The sequence below is a fragment of the Aspergillus luchuensis genome, chromosome 6, assembly GCF_016861625.1.
Source record: "Aspergillus luchuensis IFO 4308 DNA, chromosome 6, nearly complete sequence".
In the NCBI taxonomy this organism is placed as follows: Eukaryota; Fungi; Ascomycota; class Eurotiomycetes; order Eurotiales; family Aspergillaceae; genus Aspergillus; species Aspergillus luchuensis.
Genome location: NC_054854.1, coordinates 1,177,663 through 1,193,989, shown reverse-complemented (window position 1 = coordinate 1,193,989; position 16,327 = coordinate 1,177,663). Strand labels below are relative to the sequence as shown.

At 50.8% G+C, this 16,327-nt stretch overlaps 5 protein-coding genes across 5 annotated transcripts; 1 reads left to right on the top strand and 4 right to left on the bottom strand.

The window, feature by feature from the left end:
• Positions 1-386: 386 nt before the first annotated feature.
• On the bottom strand, positions 387-2,978 carry AKAW2_60423S (uncharacterized protein; the record flags this gene model as incomplete). The annotated part of the gene is made up of 1 exon (XM_041692548.1): positions 387-2,978. The coding sequence occupies one exon, from the start codon at positions 2,976-2,978 to the stop codon at positions 387-389; it is 2,592 nt and encodes an 863-aa protein (XP_041545921.1).
• A 2,401-nt stretch (positions 2,979-5,379) lies between these two features.
• On the bottom strand, positions 5,380-5,661 carry AKAW2_60422S (uncharacterized protein; the record flags this gene model as incomplete). Its single annotated transcript, XM_041692547.1, has 2 exons — positions 5,380-5,502; positions 5,584-5,661. 2 exons carry the CDS (start codon positions 5,659-5,661, stop codon positions 5,380-5,382), a joined length of 201 nt encoding a protein of 66 aa, XP_041545920.1.
• Positions 5,662-10,273: 4,612 nt separating this feature from the next.
• AKAW2_60421S (putative inositol 5-phosphatase) lies at positions 10,274-11,599 on the bottom strand (the record flags this gene model as incomplete). The annotated part of the gene is made up of 1 exon (XM_041692544.1): positions 10,274-11,599. The coding sequence occupies one exon, from the start codon at positions 11,597-11,599 to the stop codon at positions 10,274-10,276; it is 1,326 nt and encodes a 441-aa protein (XP_041545919.1).
• A 358-nt stretch (positions 11,600-11,957) lies between these two features.
• On the bottom strand, positions 11,958-13,967 carry AKAW2_60420S (putative pyruvate carboxylase; the record flags this gene model as incomplete). Its single annotated transcript, XM_041692543.1, has 2 exons — positions 11,958-13,866; positions 13,924-13,967. The coding sequence occupies 2 exons, from the start codon at positions 13,965-13,967 to the stop codon at positions 11,958-11,960; spliced, it is 1,953 nt and encodes a 650-aa protein (XP_041545918.1).
• A 285-nt stretch (positions 13,968-14,252) lies between these two features.
• Positions 14,253-16,074, top strand: AKAW2_60419A (acyl-CoA carboxylase subunit beta; the record flags this gene model as incomplete). The annotated part of the gene is made up of 3 exons (XM_041692542.1): positions 14,253-14,888; positions 14,951-15,533; positions 15,596-16,074. 3 exons carry the CDS (start codon positions 14,253-14,255, stop codon positions 16,072-16,074), a joined length of 1,698 nt encoding a protein of 565 aa, XP_041545917.1.
• Positions 16,075-16,327: the final 253 nt, after the last annotated feature.

Below are 16,327 nucleotides of genomic sequence, written 5' to 3'. Positions count from 1 at the left end.
GGGTAGAGGTTAGGGGAAGAATGACAGAGTCAAATGTATTCCATATATTTATTCATATTTAGTAGTTAATATCTTGATATCGATTCCCTTGTTGGGGGATTATAGTGGTTAGGGTGTGAATCATAAGATGTATACATGTATACAGTGTACATGGATTGTCTTCTCCGATTAAGAGGGCAAGTATTCATATGGAAGCGAGTCAGCCTGACAATGACTTGGTATAAGTTCTATCATACACACTATTACTAGACTGGGTTGTCTCATCATCTGCCACCATGACTTTGTTCAATCTTTAAAGCGTAATTCATGACCAAAAGGATAACCGAAAAGATACAAATAACCCTTCCTAGTAGGACGTTCGCTATTATAGAATTCCTGCTCGATGGTTAAATAAACGCACCCTCGGATGGTGCTGCGTCGAAAATTTCGGTGCCCATTCGTCGTCGGCGACTTTCCAGAAACATATCCACCATGCGTTTACTCGAGATGGGCGAGTACATGTTCTGCAGTTGACTGTCCTGGCTGGTGACCTCGTGATGCCCACTCTCGACACGGACATTCTCGTCAGTCAATCTTCTATTCTCGTAAGGTGCACGTGAAGACCTGAATTGGGAGGCCTTCGAATCCAATCTGGAAGGCTGTCTCCTATATCCTCTACCCCCTGTTCTCCACCGGGCTTTGTCCGTTGCATCTCTTCTTGGAGTCGGCGACTCTGGAGCTCGATATCGATAATTCAATAGCGCAGGTACTGGTGACAAGGCTATACCATCAGGCCGTGTCTCGACCTGATTTATAAACAAGCTATGCCCGCTGGAGCTGCTTGATACCTTGGGGGTCAAGTCCGCCGGCGGCGGAGGTGGAACCAGAGTATCTGGTTGCTCCTTCGGAGCAATGATTGTGGTGCGTATACTCGATGACCGACTGAACGGACGCGAGAAGTTATTTCTGGCTGTCACTTTGCAGGTCGTCCACACGTCTTCGTCTGGCGATCCACTCCAAAACCCTCGTCTGTCTCGAGACGGAGTTCGGTAAGCGAAGTCAGCTCTTTCGTCTTGAATTTGGGCATCTTCTCGATAGTGACGCCTGGTAGGTGTGAGGCATTCAATTCGCTCCATTTGCGTGTGCATCCATTGCTGCCAATCTCCACTCGGTCGTTGCATCGCATCGGGACCTTGGCCAGAATTACGCTTTGGCGAGCTATAGATCGCCCGCTGACTTGCGTATATGGTAGCCACACCCGGTTCATTCGCTAATTCAGGGTCACACTCACCCTGTTTCGGGTCCGTTATGCTGGGAGAGTTTCCACCTGTTGAGCGAGAATAATTACTTGGGGAATCCTCGCTTTGCTCTGGGCTCGGAGACCTTCCCATATCCACGTTTCCAGTCTCGTCTCTAGAAGCCTCCTTGATAGTGTATTTGGCCGATGCCAGATTGGAAGAATCATTATGATTGTCCTGCAGGTGCTTTTGAACGTGGGTGCGCTGAGCCTGACATGGGACTGCCTCGCAGGGCGTGGCTGTGCCCGCATCAGCTGTCGTATAGGACCCGGGGCTCTGAAGTGACTCGTCGCTGGCGATCAAACGAATCGTCTTCCTACTACGGCGAGTGTACATTGAGGACACAGGTGTCGGAATTGCGCGATGTTCCTTGACGTGGCCAAGGACAATATCCTCGCTTGCATTCTCCGTCTTGTTCCCATCGATGCGTCTCATCAGCGCAGAATACAAGCGCTGACTGTCTATCGTACAGTTAGGCTTTGGAGTGCGACGAGTGGCCAGTGAAGCATCCTCGGATGAGTCCGGCTTGAGGACAGAGCTGTCTTGTTCGTCTATAACAGATAAGGAGCTGTGGTCGTCCGCTCTATGTGTTACTACGGTGTTGGCTATCGTCGAGTCCGCCCAGCTTGTTACGCGAGAGCGACTTGTGGCAAGGCTCTCAGAGCTTCCAGACTTCTTGACTCCTGTATATATCACAGTTCCCTCGGTACCTGGTGAGTGGATAAGGACGCTTTCCTCGATGCTAGACTTCAAGATACCAGAGTGCTTTTCGGATATCGACGAGTGCGACCCCTGTGTCTGTTGTTGGTCATTTGAGGGAGATTTCCCCAGAGACACACGGGCCGAGGAAGGCCTGGAGAGCCCAAACACCTTCTTGAGTCCTTTCTTAAGTGATGATGACAGTGATCTAGCCTTGCCGTAGGGCATAACGTTAGTGGACCGCTGCGTTGCCGGCGACACGCTTGCTAGCTCCGCGTCTGACACCCTTGAACGGAGTGTTTTCTTGAAGGGCTTGTGCTCTCGCCTTGACTTGGGAACTATTAGTGAAGATCTCCGGGATTCAGTCTGATAGTGTTCCGGCCGCTGGTGTTGATTGCGTGCCAGTTCAATCGCCGCCTCTTGACCTTTAGCGTATCGGAGAGCATCAGAATCTCGGGCATCCCCTCGGAAGAATGACATGGAGCGCCTCAGCGTGCCAGGAGCGCGTAAACTATCTCGAGGCTCTCTCTTTGCCGGAAAATTGTTGCTCGGATATCCAGGTGAGGCCAGTCCACGAGATACATGGGAAGAGCGTTGCCAATTCGTGAACATCGATCGGGTCTTGCGGAGTCGCCGATATGAAGAAGGCAAAGTAGCGATCCCGGCATCGAGTCCTCCAAACTCCCTGGTAGACGGTAGACCAGCTGGTGGAGATCGATCGCTCGCCTTATCGAGCACAGACCGACGAAGATCTTCATTCTCAGCGGAAGCATTTGTAGAATTGAATGCAGCACCTGCAGGTCGATGTTGCCTCTGAGGCACAGCCATTTGACTTGGACCACCGAGTACATCATACGAGCACTTAGAGCGCAGCATCGCTCGAGTCGCAGCTGTGGTAGCCTGGAACCTAGCGAGTTCTGGATCGAAGGGCTCAGTGGATTGGGAACTGTGTTGGCTTCTTCTCATGGACCGAGACGATTGGGACCTTCGCAGGGGTTCCATGGCGTGTATAGACAACCAATGAAGAATGTACACAGTGAGGAAGTATGAGAGATAGATGATAGAGATTTAAAAGTATTGCTCTCATCTGGAACAGTTATCAGAGAAGATGGGTTATCCATGTTGGCAGTGCACAGGGAAGGCACGAGTTCCTGCCGAATATGGACATGATGGTTGCACTTGCACCGTCCCTACTTATGTCTTCTTTTCTGTCTGTACATATAGTAACAAAGAAAGAGAGGGTTGATTCTCCAGTGGGTGTAAGTAGGTAGTGTGCCTGGAGATACTAGGAGATACTAGTATTCATCATCATCCAGTGCATATTACTTCAGTAGTAAGTAGTACCAGGCAGAAGACTACTAATTAATTGACATTGGTGGGACCCGATCGATCCAACCATGCAGAGAAGTGATACTACTTAGTAAATCGAAATCGATACCTTATGTGGTTTTTATTCGAGAGAAGCAGATAGGTTCATGAATTATTAGGTGAGCAACCCTCACTATGTTCCTTAGCATAAGTGCAGTGAAAATATATATATCTAAGTAGGAGCACACACCAAAATACAACAGCCTAGTGACACATTCACATATATACATCAAACCAAGCAGTAAGACACTACTAACTAGTACGTATACAATCTAATACACTAGAAAAGTAGCAATAAGATCGGAACCCAAAGCCGAGCCACACCATCACCACCACCACTACAGTTATCAAAACAACAAATCCCGGCACGGGTACCTATCATAGCCGAGACGCCAATAATCAGTTCCCGCGCAATGATGATGATGATGATGATGATGACGATGACGACGCCACACCCTCAATCAAACCCACTCCACCCATCCCGATAAACCCAGTTGGCAAGGGAGGGGGGGAACGCGTTATGCTTCATCTCGGGAAGACTGGGGCCGGCATACGTCAGATAGTCAATCACCATAACCGTGCACACATATACACCCATACACACGGGTCGCAGGGTCGATAGTTGTGATGAGCGACATCATGATGGCAAGTAACTAGGCAACTAATGACTGACAAGCTACTTAACATGTATCTAAATAGTGGTAAAATGAAAGTATGACAGCCCGGCATGTACATGTAAACCGCGAAGCGATGAACATCCGGGATCCGCGCTCTGCAGGGGTCTGGGCCCCCAAGTTCTCGTTCTGCGTCTTCTTCTTCTTCTTCTCCTTCTCCCCGGATGTCACACCGAAGAAGATTGGGGAGAAGGGAGGGACCGAAAAAAAAAAAAAAAAAAAAGAAAAAGCAAGAACCAAGGATCGACAACGGTCTGCAGGCATTAGATACATTTCCGGAGTCCGGAGTTGCGAAGGAGGAGTAAAGTCGACGGACGGTTCGGGACTGTCAGCCGATCATCTTACCCTATCATTTAGGTGTAGTTCTTTCATTGCCCGTTGCTTTTTTTTTTTTTTTTTTTTTTTTTTTCTTTTTTCTTCTTCTGCCTTCCTTCCAAATAAAAGCAAATATAGCTGAATAACATGAAGATGAAAAGAAAAAGAAAGTAGATACCTAGGGCAAATGCATTATTCGATTTTTTGTTTTGAGAAAGAGGATAATAAATCGTACAATTAGCCGAATGGGTATGGAAATCGACCAACGATATTACAGAGCACACATGACATGACAAAGAAAATGGTACACGGAGGTGTGGGAACCAGACAAAGACGGTATAGAAAGCGAGGAAGGGGGAGAGAAAGGAAGAGGGAAAAGAAGAATAGAAGAATGACCGGGCGAGAGAAAGAGAAAGAGAGAGAGAGAGAGAGAGAGATCCAGCCTGCACCCCCTGCGTCCACTGTTGATTGATTCTCAGCGGTGTGTGCGCGTTCCTGCTGTCGGCAGTCCTGGATTGTCAAGCCCAAGCAGCTCTCTTTCTCTCCCTCTCTATTTCTCTCGCCATGGCCCCTTCCGGGCCCAGATCATAACCATCCGACTATTCACCCAGTAGCCCATTAATAAAATATAGATAAACCAAAATGCCGTTCCTCTGATTAAATAAGAAGCAAACCCACATGTACACCAGCCTACTCGACCGCCCTCCACCCTTCCCGTGCTCTGCAGTTTTGCCTGGCGAAAGAGACGGGCAAGGATGGCGGACGAGAGTGGAACAGTGCCAGACCGCCAGGATAAATAAAATCGATAAAGCCGCCCTTCCATGGTATAATAGATGATCGATCAAACTCCCAGCAATGCATCAAGTCAGAGAGCATCAAGCCGCATACGGTAAGCGAGAAGCGAAGCGAAGAGTTGGCGAGATAGGCTCAAAAAAATTCCCTGGGTTTGGTCCCAGCCGGCAGGACCCCTGGAAATATGCACAGTGATCCTTTGGGATCTCTGCACCCGTCCTATTTTAAAGCGCCATGGGATCGTAGCCGTGTCGTCATAGGGAGCGCTCGATCTCCTTGAATGGTGAGTCGTTGAGGATCTCCGATGGAAGGGCTCTCCGGTAGTCTCGGGGCTGGGTAAAGGGAGATGCTGAAAGAGGCCGACGCAGCTTCAATTGCTGTAGATCGCTATGTTAGTGTTGGGGTTCACGTAGAATGCAAGTGAGATGCGGAGGTCCGGTTTAGGGCTGACGACTTACCACACAGTCGGAGCATTTGCCTCCCTGGATGTTGACGCGACCGCGGCAACCGCGAGGATAATTGGCACAAGAGAACATGGCGATTTTTTTTATGGGGGAAAGTTGAGGAATGCGTAGATGTTTTTTTTGGTAGTCGTGGTTCGAGTGAAGAAGATAAATCCCGTCAAGGGAGCTTTTCTAGGGCTGAAACTTGCTGTCTCGGAGCGGAGCAGGAAGGGGAAAAAGTACAATAAAAAAAGTGTCAAAAGCACCGGAGACAATGAATAGTAATGAAGGAGAGACAGAGGGGAGGGTTAAAAAAAAAATTCAAAATAGCCCCAATCGCAAGCCACGGGGCAATTACGTCAAGATCGCAAGGCCGTTGTCTTGCAGCGGCACCAGCAAGGGGAGCGAAAAAAAGGAAGCGTATTTAGGCGCACCGGCCGGGGTCCGTTGAGGTTCTAGCGCTGAGGTTAGGCTGCGCCACTAAAGTGGGTGGTGGATGGGGCGAAGAGAGACACAAAAGTGCAAGAGCGTGTAGCAGTTGACTAGCAAAAAGGAATGAGTGACAAAAGGAGTGCAGGGCAGATAAATCGATCGATCAACGGTCAATTATCACACGGAGGGAAAATGGGATGGAACGTCGAGGAGACCTAAGAGGAAAAGGAGGTAAATTTGAGGGATCTCAGATTTATATCAGTAATGGAGATCTATGCGAAACGGCTTCCAGGAAGATCGGGGTAAAGGGTCGTCGAAGAACGGGCGAGTATTAGTGATAATAAATTCGGAAAGAGAAAAAAAAATGTCAAATAATATAAAGCAAGCTATGCAAATGGTCGTAATAGGCAAAAACAAATATTAATTTTGGGGTACCATGGCATCCAACGGGCCACGGGACGGGGCAAGATGGAGCCCGTGTGTATATTGTTCTGATGCAGCCCTCGAATTGGAACCAGACTTGTCTAGATACCCGACTGTGTATGGTCAATGATTACTACTACCTTGTGGTGCTGGTGACAATGGTGGCGATGATGGATACTAGTAAACAAATCATAAACGCCGGGACTCACCATCATCTATCTCAGCATTCGTAATTTGAGTGTACCACAAAGGCCTGCCTTCGCTTGCTATCCTGGGCATCACCGACTGCTGGCCTTGGCATAAATTATTTTGCTCCCTGTGATGTTGATGGACTCCCAACGGGCCATTGGTTCTTCGAATGCCCAACAGTGGACTCTTGTGTTTCCCGCCTGGCTGTTCGAAGGTGATCCGGAATGGGGAAAAGGGAGGGGGCAAAAGAGCGAAGGGGAAAGGGAAAAAAAAAATTTTTTTTTATTCCTTTTTTTTTTTCCTTGTTGTTCCCGAACCTACCATACAGTCTGCCCCCATGTAACAACCTGATCGCCCATATGACTCGCAGTTTTGGCCCCTGGGTGAGTGGAGGATGGATGACTTGATTGCAGGGCGGCGTGGGCCCTGTCAAAAAAGTGATTTTCACGACTCAACCATGCATCGCAATGCAGCTGGTGTTGTCGACCTGGTCGCTTAAGATAGAGAAGCAGATAATAATTGGGGGACCCACTGGTACCAACAGCCGGCATCGTAGCAGCCCATGGAGTTTCGAATAGATGAGGGTAATAGAGCCGTAGCAGCAGAGTCTGGATCTTGGGCCCGAACCGTCGCACCAAGAAAGTTTCCACAGTTTCTGGAACGTCGACTGAGCTTCTTCTCCTTTTCTCTCACAGTTTCCCTTCTCTCCCCCTTTGCCCCTTTCGGAGTTGGCCCCCTCTTCTCTCAGTCTCACCCCTTTTGCCCTCTTTAGTGCGCAGTCAGCTGTCGGAAGACACGGGTGAAGTGACCAATGAAAGGGCGGTTTTACTGTCTGGTCTTTGTTCTCACCCTGGCATTGCCTTGATCCATGGCATTCATTGTTACTTCAATCGGGTAAGTCATAAGACAACCTGAGTAGAGTCTGGATGACACCGAACGGTCCTCCGCGTCTTCCCTGGTCGCATCCTTGTCTTCCGTTGTGTTACCTCTGTTGATCACCCTTCAATTGCCTTGTTTTTTTGGTGATCATTATTGCTTTTCCAATACATTCTGCCTGTTCGCCTCTCTTAATTGGGCCCTTTTGATTTTTTCTTTTCTTTTCTTTTTTTTCTTTAGTTTAAAAGGTAGTAGTCTCGGTAAGAGTCAAGTGGGAGTCCTTAGGTTCCGCACCGCTGGGTTGGCAAAAGTGGGGGTAGGCCTGATTGATGCCTGCCGCAAAGCCGTGGGCGGTAAATCCGTAAAGCCTAGCTTTCCCACAGCCTAGCTGAGCCTGAGGGAGGAGGGGCAGGGTATGATTGTGTCTCAGAAGCAGCCAGCCAGTTCAGTTCAGTCCAGTGCGAAAGGAATACGATCCGCAATTCAGCCTTGTTCATGGCCATCGGGGTCAGGATCCGTCCAGCATGTGCTGCTTAATCCAGTAGTGGACAGGTTGAAGCCGACAGACCCAAGGGAAATCCTGTCAGGTGAGCCTGGGTTCTTCCAGGCTTCCGCAATTGGTCCGCCTGCACAGAAATGCCGTGCCCAGCCATCGGTTTCAGCGAACCTGACAGTAGTAGGTAATCACAACGAGCGCCAGAGAGTTCTGTTCCAGGGCCGATCCAGCAGAACATCCCGGGCCGGAGGGTCCAGACCTGGACCGTCATTGTGCGGTACGGCCGAAGGCTGGTGTATGGCTGAGCACAGCATCCATCGATCAATATGTGGAAAGTAAGAGGAGGGGGGAATAGTAAGTAGGTAGTATGAGGAGGGGAAATGGAAGCATCGGGAAACTTGATCTATGGTGGTCACTTGACCTCCAAAGGATCATGTGCCTGTAGGCTACACGGATGGTCGCATTGGTTATCTCTACTTTACTACACAGTGATATTTAGTAGATACTAGAAAGTTGCTCTAGATTCCATTCTATAGTTCCAAGTTGGGTGTGAGGGACTACTCGTTGATGCTCTACCACTGCCTCATTTTTGTGCACTCGGTAGGACTAGCCGGGTCTTCACGGACTACCCTCAACTCCGTTGACCGCAATAATATAGTTACTACTGACTACTAATCAATAATTCCATGACCCGGTGTGCACTTGCATGTGTTCTTCCTGCCACCATCCGGCAAGTAAGACCAATCCAATCTCTCACACAATCACAAGATAGTTGGAAGGGCCGAAGCAGAGACTTGGCGAAGCCTGTGATAATTTGTTTGGTTTCCATATTATAGATTTGAATCAATTACTCAATTATCAGTTATACCAGACCCAAAACCACAAGGACACGCACCGTATGATATCTCAATGTGGACATCTCCAGCAGCAAATTACCGTCCATTAATCCCCATTAATGAGCAGCAAATTACCACCCTTTCCATAGATTGAACCTTGCAGCGTAGATTAATATCAAGCGTATATTAAAGAACCAGCATCGTCACCATCTTTCATCATCACCAAACTGACGACCACTACCAAGCCGCCGTAACCGAATACGGTCGGACAATGGTGTGCGTCGGTTACTGAATGGTTTCACCAGTGAGCAAAAAGAGCGGATCCTCTCTTCCTCCAGCAACTCAGAAATGCATCCATCTCTTACCACCATTAACTACTGGGCACAAGTAGTTCCGCTGCACGATGAAAAACCCTTCCTTTAGCGTCGTTTTGGTGGTCTCACTTGCTTCGCTTCCATGGAGCGGGCAGCCCGTCCGTCCCTCTCATTAGCTATTTTGGCTTTCTGCCCTTGTTTCTTAATTACCTCGGGACTGGCCCGCTCTGCAACAAAACCCGCCCTTCTAATTAAATATTATGTATTAGATATTTTATCTATCTATTCAGCAATCAATCTATCCTATATAACCGAAGCACGTCTTCAGCTTGGCCTTGAAGATCGACCAACCGTGCAATTGCTCCCACTTTGCTTGGACGGCAAGCGGCAAGCCATCGACTAATTAGTAGACGAGTCTGGATGCCCATCTGGAAGGAATCCATACCCACTGACTGGGTCGCAAGGCTAGATACGACCAAGCCCGTCAGACGGTCAGTGTCCCGATCTAACCGGGGCCAAACTTTCTTCTGTAACGGCTCCATCGTCTCCGGGCACTACTAGGTTGTGTCGCCGGCTGGAATTTGGGAATCCTAGAACGGAAGCCCAGAGCAGCGGAAACACACAGTGTGGCTTGTACACCTTGCAACTAATCACCAACCCCCGCCCAGGAATCCTTTACTCCTTGGGAAGAAATTGGTGTCTAGATTGTCGATCTGCTTTGAGCCTCTTCATCCGTGCCGGTCCTTCCTCTTTCCGTCTTCATTGGGCATTGTTCCCGACCGTTCTAGATCCGGCTCCCAGTCAGCTGACCCGGTGCAGAGGCAAATCCAATGTTATAGCTTGCTGGGTCCCACTGCAGGTATAAATCCAATACGATGTCGCCTTGAATGCGGTGCCTGTGCCGCCGTCTCAGATGGACGAGGATGTGAGTTATGCTGCGCTGAACGACGTTGGAGACGATTATTCCCCGGTGGTCAAAATGTTACCATCGTTTGATGGTGAAACCCGAAATAGCCCATGAAGATCCAGGAAAATCACCCGTTCGTATTGACGTTGCATCTGCTACGGGAGATCGGGATGATCCACATGGGCCACAGTTTCAGGAAAACTCCGCAGAGCTGCAGGTCTGCAACGCATCTTCAAACGTTAAAGAACGATTGGAGCACGAGCCACGCCCCCAGAAGTCCTACCGCTGATGCAAGTAACAGGCCGTTTCCCTCCCAGGTCAAGGCCAGGTACGCCAAAAAGCCCACCGCAAGTTCCTTCCGTCGCGCGGCATCTCGTTTAGTCTCCCATTCTGGATCGATCGGGAAAGGGACACCCATTTGCGTCGTATCTTCTGGAAGCACGGACTGCGCCGGGATAGATACGGCCAAGGCGACGGCGCGATGATCGGAGGTTGGGAATAACGGCAGAGCATCATACTTTAGAGGTTTGACCTGACCTCGCTTGCTCGTGCCCGGTGGAGAATCCAGATACAACACACGGTCGCACCAACTGGGCCAGCGGGTCCTCGTCCACTTCCAATCTGGGCGTGCATTATCTGCCGTTGGATCACTTGCTGCCTGGCGTGCTGCCAACGTATACTTGTATGTTGGGGGGAATGTGATCGGGGCTTCGGAGAGTCCGTGGAAACACCGAGACTGTTCCATCTCGCGGGACAGCTGATCTTGTTTCAAGAGATGTGAGTAGTGCTGAGGGTCAGAAGGGTCTACATCCGCTCGCGGGAATCGGCTATGGTCGTCTGGTCGTGGCGACACGTTGGAGGTACGGTAATTAAGATCGCCCGCTAGGAAGAGGTAGCTTGTAGGCGTGTAGATGCCCCGATGGCCTTCCTGGGATTGCCGCAGCAGGGGCGCATTTTCCTCCGCGTTGGCTGTGTCGGGGACTTCCTCACCTGCGGCAGGTGAGTAGCTGAAGACCAATCTCTCGACCAAGCTGCGCCAGTCTGCGTTCCTACGCTCGACAGCATACTCCATGGGGGCGAGGTGCGCAGCAGCGAAAGTGAGGTCCAAAGGATTCCCGGCTCCTGCTGCGCCTCTGTAGGCAATGCGCGCCCCCACGGCACCCTTGTTGCCCATGTCTTGGAAGCCAAATCCTACACGGGCGGTATCAATGGATGAGACTTGGTCAGCGACATCCGACCGAGCGAAGACCATCAGACCGGTCATCCCGGAATTGTCGGTAACCAGATTGACGTAATGGACATCCCAGTATTGGGCAACTGCGCGATCCACCACCTGTGTCAGAGCCGAGAAGTATGGCGTTAGAAACGAGCCTCCGAGAAAGGCATAGGCGATAGGAGCTATTTCCTGCAGGGAGAGCACGATGAGTTCCGGGGCTGCGGGCGAGCTGGAACCATCGGTGCGGGGTAAGGCATCGAAGAAATGGCGGGAGAAGCGGTCGACGTCGACAGGGTTTCGAGCGCAATTGAACGTGAGGATGTAGAGTAAGAGCGAATCCATTGTGTGGATGGGTTTCGGTGGAGTTAATACAGTTTCATGAGATGCCCAAGAGTCAACAGCAAAGACCGAGCGTATATTGCGAAATGAGAGAAAGCGAAGGTTGAGATTGAGAGAGATCTTGAAGAGCTGGCACGGTGGACATGTGACGATCAGTGGATCCGTTGCCGGGGAATGAGATCATTGCTGCCATCGATCTATCACCACCCCATCACCACCACCAAACACTGCGCACAAAATAGCAACATGAAAAACGCAGTGTAGTGCTTTAGAATCGTCTCGTTTATTTTTGTATTATCTTTTCATCCTCCCGGACCTGTTATATGACGTTTGACCGCTCCAGTGACACCTTCACACCGTTTTAGAGCTTCCCTTGCAACCCGTCGGTCAACTCCACCAACAACATCCCTTCAGCCACATCCTCTTCTTCATCTTCCATCTCATAAACCCATTGTGCTTGACCTGCGCGCGGGCTGCGCACCTCTACCTCCATCTTCATTTGCTTGATAAACGCTATCACCTGGTTCTCAGCTACATGATCCCCGGCCGACACAAGCACTTCAATTAACTTCCCAGATAGAGGAAGGACAATGTGTCGAGGGTTGCTCATGTCTCCGCGGCGATGAGCAGATGAAAATAAAGCAGATGCTGTGGTTGAGGTGGCTGCGAGTTCCAGCCGATAAGCACTGGAAGAATTGGGTGTCTGGTACTCGATCTCCGCTGCAAGCGAAGTCGGAAAGTCATTCCGCAGCACGCGTGTTAGTTGGAGATGATGTTGCTGTGACTTTTCAGACGCTTCCACTGGCGTGAGACTGATTGACCATGCGTCTCCTCGCCGAAATAGGAGATTCGAAGAAGGCACACTAGGCAATGCAGAGGGACGCTGTCCTTGTCCAGGTGCTTGAGTACGGACCGATCGGGAGACAATTGCTCCCTGCTGGAGCACTTGATCCAGACTGGACTCCAGCCATTGTGTGTCAATCCTTCCAGAAAGAAAATCTTCCTGAGCAATAACCCCTCTCAGCAACTCCAAGTTAGTCCGGACACCAGCCACTGTTGTGTCTGCAAGCACTCGTCGGGCCTTGAGCACTGCTGCCTCCCAAGTAGATGCAGTGACAATAATCTTAGCAAGTAAGTTATCCAACTGCGCCCCTACCACAACAGGACTGGCCCCAGCAGCACGAACATGGGTATCAACCCTCACACCACGGCCACTGGGAACAACCAACTCAGTCACCTTCCCAACACTGAGCGCAAACTGATTGCTCGGATCTTCCGCACACAACCGGAGCTGAATCGAACATGCCTTAGGATTATCAAATCCCCCACCCCCAAGCCCAACCTCCGCAAGCGTACACCCCATCGCCAGCTTCAACTGAGCCAGCACAAGATCCACCCCCATAACCTCCTCCGTAACCGTATGTTCAACCTGTAACCTAGGGTTAATCTCCAAGAAATAAAACTCCCCACTCCCCTCATTAACCAAAAACTCCACCGTCCCCAAAGACCTATACCTAATAGCCCTCCCCATCCTCACCGCAGCATCCACCACCCTCTTCACAAGCCCCCGATCGCCAATCACCGACGGCGCAATCTCAACCACCTTCTGAAACCTCCTCTGCACACTGCAATCCCTCTCCCACAGATGCCTCACCTCCCTCCCATCCCCAACAATCTGCACCTCCACATGTCGAAACCCCTTTACAGCCGCCTTCTCCACGAACACCGTCCCCGATGGCGACTCATTCACCGCGCCCCTCACCGCACCCTCTAACCCTTCATCCCCATATACAAGCCGAATCCCCCGTCCCCCACCCCCATCCACTGCCTTCACCATAACAGGATACTGCACTTGCTTCGCGAATGCCCGCACCTCCGCAACATCCGCCGTCGGCTGCGCCATCGCCGGCAACACAGGCACGTCGCATTCCACGGCCAGTTGCTTCGCTTGCAGCTTATCCCCCGTGCGAGATAATACTGAGCTGCCCGGCCCTATGACAGTAATGCCAGCGTCTTGTAAACGGGCTGCAAAGTCGGCGCTTTCGCTAAGGAAACCATAGCCTGGGTGGATGGCATCGATGGCATGCTCTTGGGCTAAATGCACTAAGTACGGGATGTCGAGGTATGTTGACACTGATGGAATGAGTAAGGCTTGGTCCGGGTGAGCGCACTCGCAGTGCGAAGTGTCATCTTCTGTGTAGATGGCGTATACTTCTATGGGTGGGGAAAGCTCGCGAGCGGCTTGGATGATGCGCACGGCGATTTCGCCTCTGTTGCTTGACAGTTAGAGTTTGGGAAGTAATGTGGATATTAGGGCAATGGCGTACCTGTTGGCGACGAGAAGTCGTCGGAAGGGTTTAGACGATGTCATTATGGCACTGGTATGTTGTAATGAATTGAAGATTGATGGATCCGAAAGCATAGATAGATAAATTGAATTGACATATCGTATGTCTGGAATTGGGGTTGGTTGCATTTCCTCGGACCTCGGAATTAAGAGGTCGTTGCGCTCATAGATATGATCTTTACCCCTCATGAGGGACAACCCGCTGCAGTAACATGCAGGGGGAAAGCCCTTGCAATTGAAGATAAAGCTCAACAACCACAGCTTGAATAAACGATATGAATGCAATATAACTAATTGAGCCAAACTATCATGTCCGACAAAACTGACAAACCCCCAAAAGAGGACTCCCCCTCGCGCAACCAAGCCACCAAACGTCTCCGCCAACTCTCCGCACAGGTACTACCACCCGACTACTCCGACGTGCTCTCCCAGATCAACACTCTCCGCACACTAGCCTCCACCCCGGATCCATCTCGCAGAGGCTACATCCGCCAAAAGCAAGCCGGGAAGCTATGGGTTCGCGAACGCCTCGAACAACTTCTCGATCCCGACAGCTTCCAAGAAATCGGCTCGCTCTCGGGCACTGTAACATGGGAGAAAACCGGGCCTATGCGCGAGAAGCCCGTGGCCTTTACCCCAAGTAACAATGTCCAGGGTATGGGGAGACTGCGTGGTCGGAAAGTCCTACTGACCGCGGATGATTTCACTCTCCGGAGTGGGCATGCGGATGGTGCTTCGCATGGAAAAACGATCTATTTGGAGAAGCTGGCGCTGGCGCTGAGGTTGCCGGTTGTTAAGTTGGTGGATGGGAGCTCGGGAGGAGGTAGTGTTACTACGATTCGGACGGCTGGGTGGAGTTATTTGCCGTATGTGTCGATGTATAGGCATGTTGTGGAGCAGTTGAATCAGGGGATTCCGAATTTGGGGGCTGTGGTTGGGCCGGCTGTATGTGTTTTACTCATTTCTTTCATTGAGGTGAGGGTATATCAGCTAACAGTGGTGTTTAGATTGGATTGGGAGCTGCGCGAGTGGTATCCTGCCATTTCTCCGTTATGGCGGCGGATGTGGGATCGCTCTTTAACGCAGGCCCGGAAGTAGTCAAGGGGGCCACGTTCGAGGAAGGACTGGACTTCCAGACTCTAGGTGGCCCGATGATACATTGCACTAATGGGACCATCGACAATCTAGCCGCCAACGAAGCTGAGTGCTACGAGCAGCTGCGCACGGTATTGAGCTACCTGCCAAACTCTGGGCGGGAAGCACCACCGGTTATTGCTGCTGATGATCCAGAAGACCGTGAGGATGAGGCGCTGCGCCGGATCATCCCTCGACGGCAGACGCGCATGTACAACCCGTGGACTATTATTACCAGCGTCGTGGACAAGGGGTCCTGGTTTGAGATTGGTGCGCTCTGGGGTCGCACTGCTATCGGGGGCCTGGCGCGCCTAGGAGGGCGGCCGGTGGGCGTGATATCGCTCAATTGTGAGGTCAATGGGGGAGCTTTGGATGCAGCAGGCAGTCAGAAGCTCGCGCGCTTACTGAAGCTCTGTGATGTGATGAATCTGCCTGTTTTGCAGTTCATTGACGTTCGTAAGTGATACGCTGTGTTCTTCCGCTTTCAAGACACTCTCCACTGATGATATACGATATAGCGGGGTACGCCATTGGCACCGTCGCAGAACGAACCGCGACTATGCGCTGGGGCGTAGAACTAGGCAAGACGTATTTTACTACGACGATGCCCTTGTTCAATGTCATTACGCGACGAGCCTATGGCGTGGCTGGAGGACTTATGCTCGGAGCGCGCGACCCGGTCATGCAAGTGGCTTGGCCATCTGGTCAATGGGGGTCATTGCCATTGGAAGGTGGGATTGAGGTCGCACATCGTCATGAGCTGCGCGAAGCAGAGAAATTAGGTCAGAAGGAAGTCCGGTATAAAGAGCTGGAGGAGGAGTATCGACGGTTGATGAACCCAGTGCGGACGGCAAATGCATTTGGCGTTGAGGAGATCATCGACCCGAAGGATACTCGGCGGGTGTGTTGCGCATGGGCGCAGCATGTATATGAGGTTATGATACCGGAGAGACTGGCCGATCGTGCAGCAGGGAAGATTCAGCCTGTTTTTATGTAGGCTGCTAGTTATGCCCTCTGGTGTTGTGGGCTGTGAAAGTGGAAGATACAATCATTTCCCGCTAGTACTAGTACCTCGTTAGCCTGTAGACAGGGGATGCAGTATATAACCGAGACCACCAAGAGGAAACAAATCAAACCATCCAATATACGAGATTACCCTCTCGTCCCTGGAAATCCCCACTAAGCGTCATTTCGGTTAAATCCGATGGTGTCTGACACAGCCAAGTGGGGATGCAAGCAAGCAAGCAAAA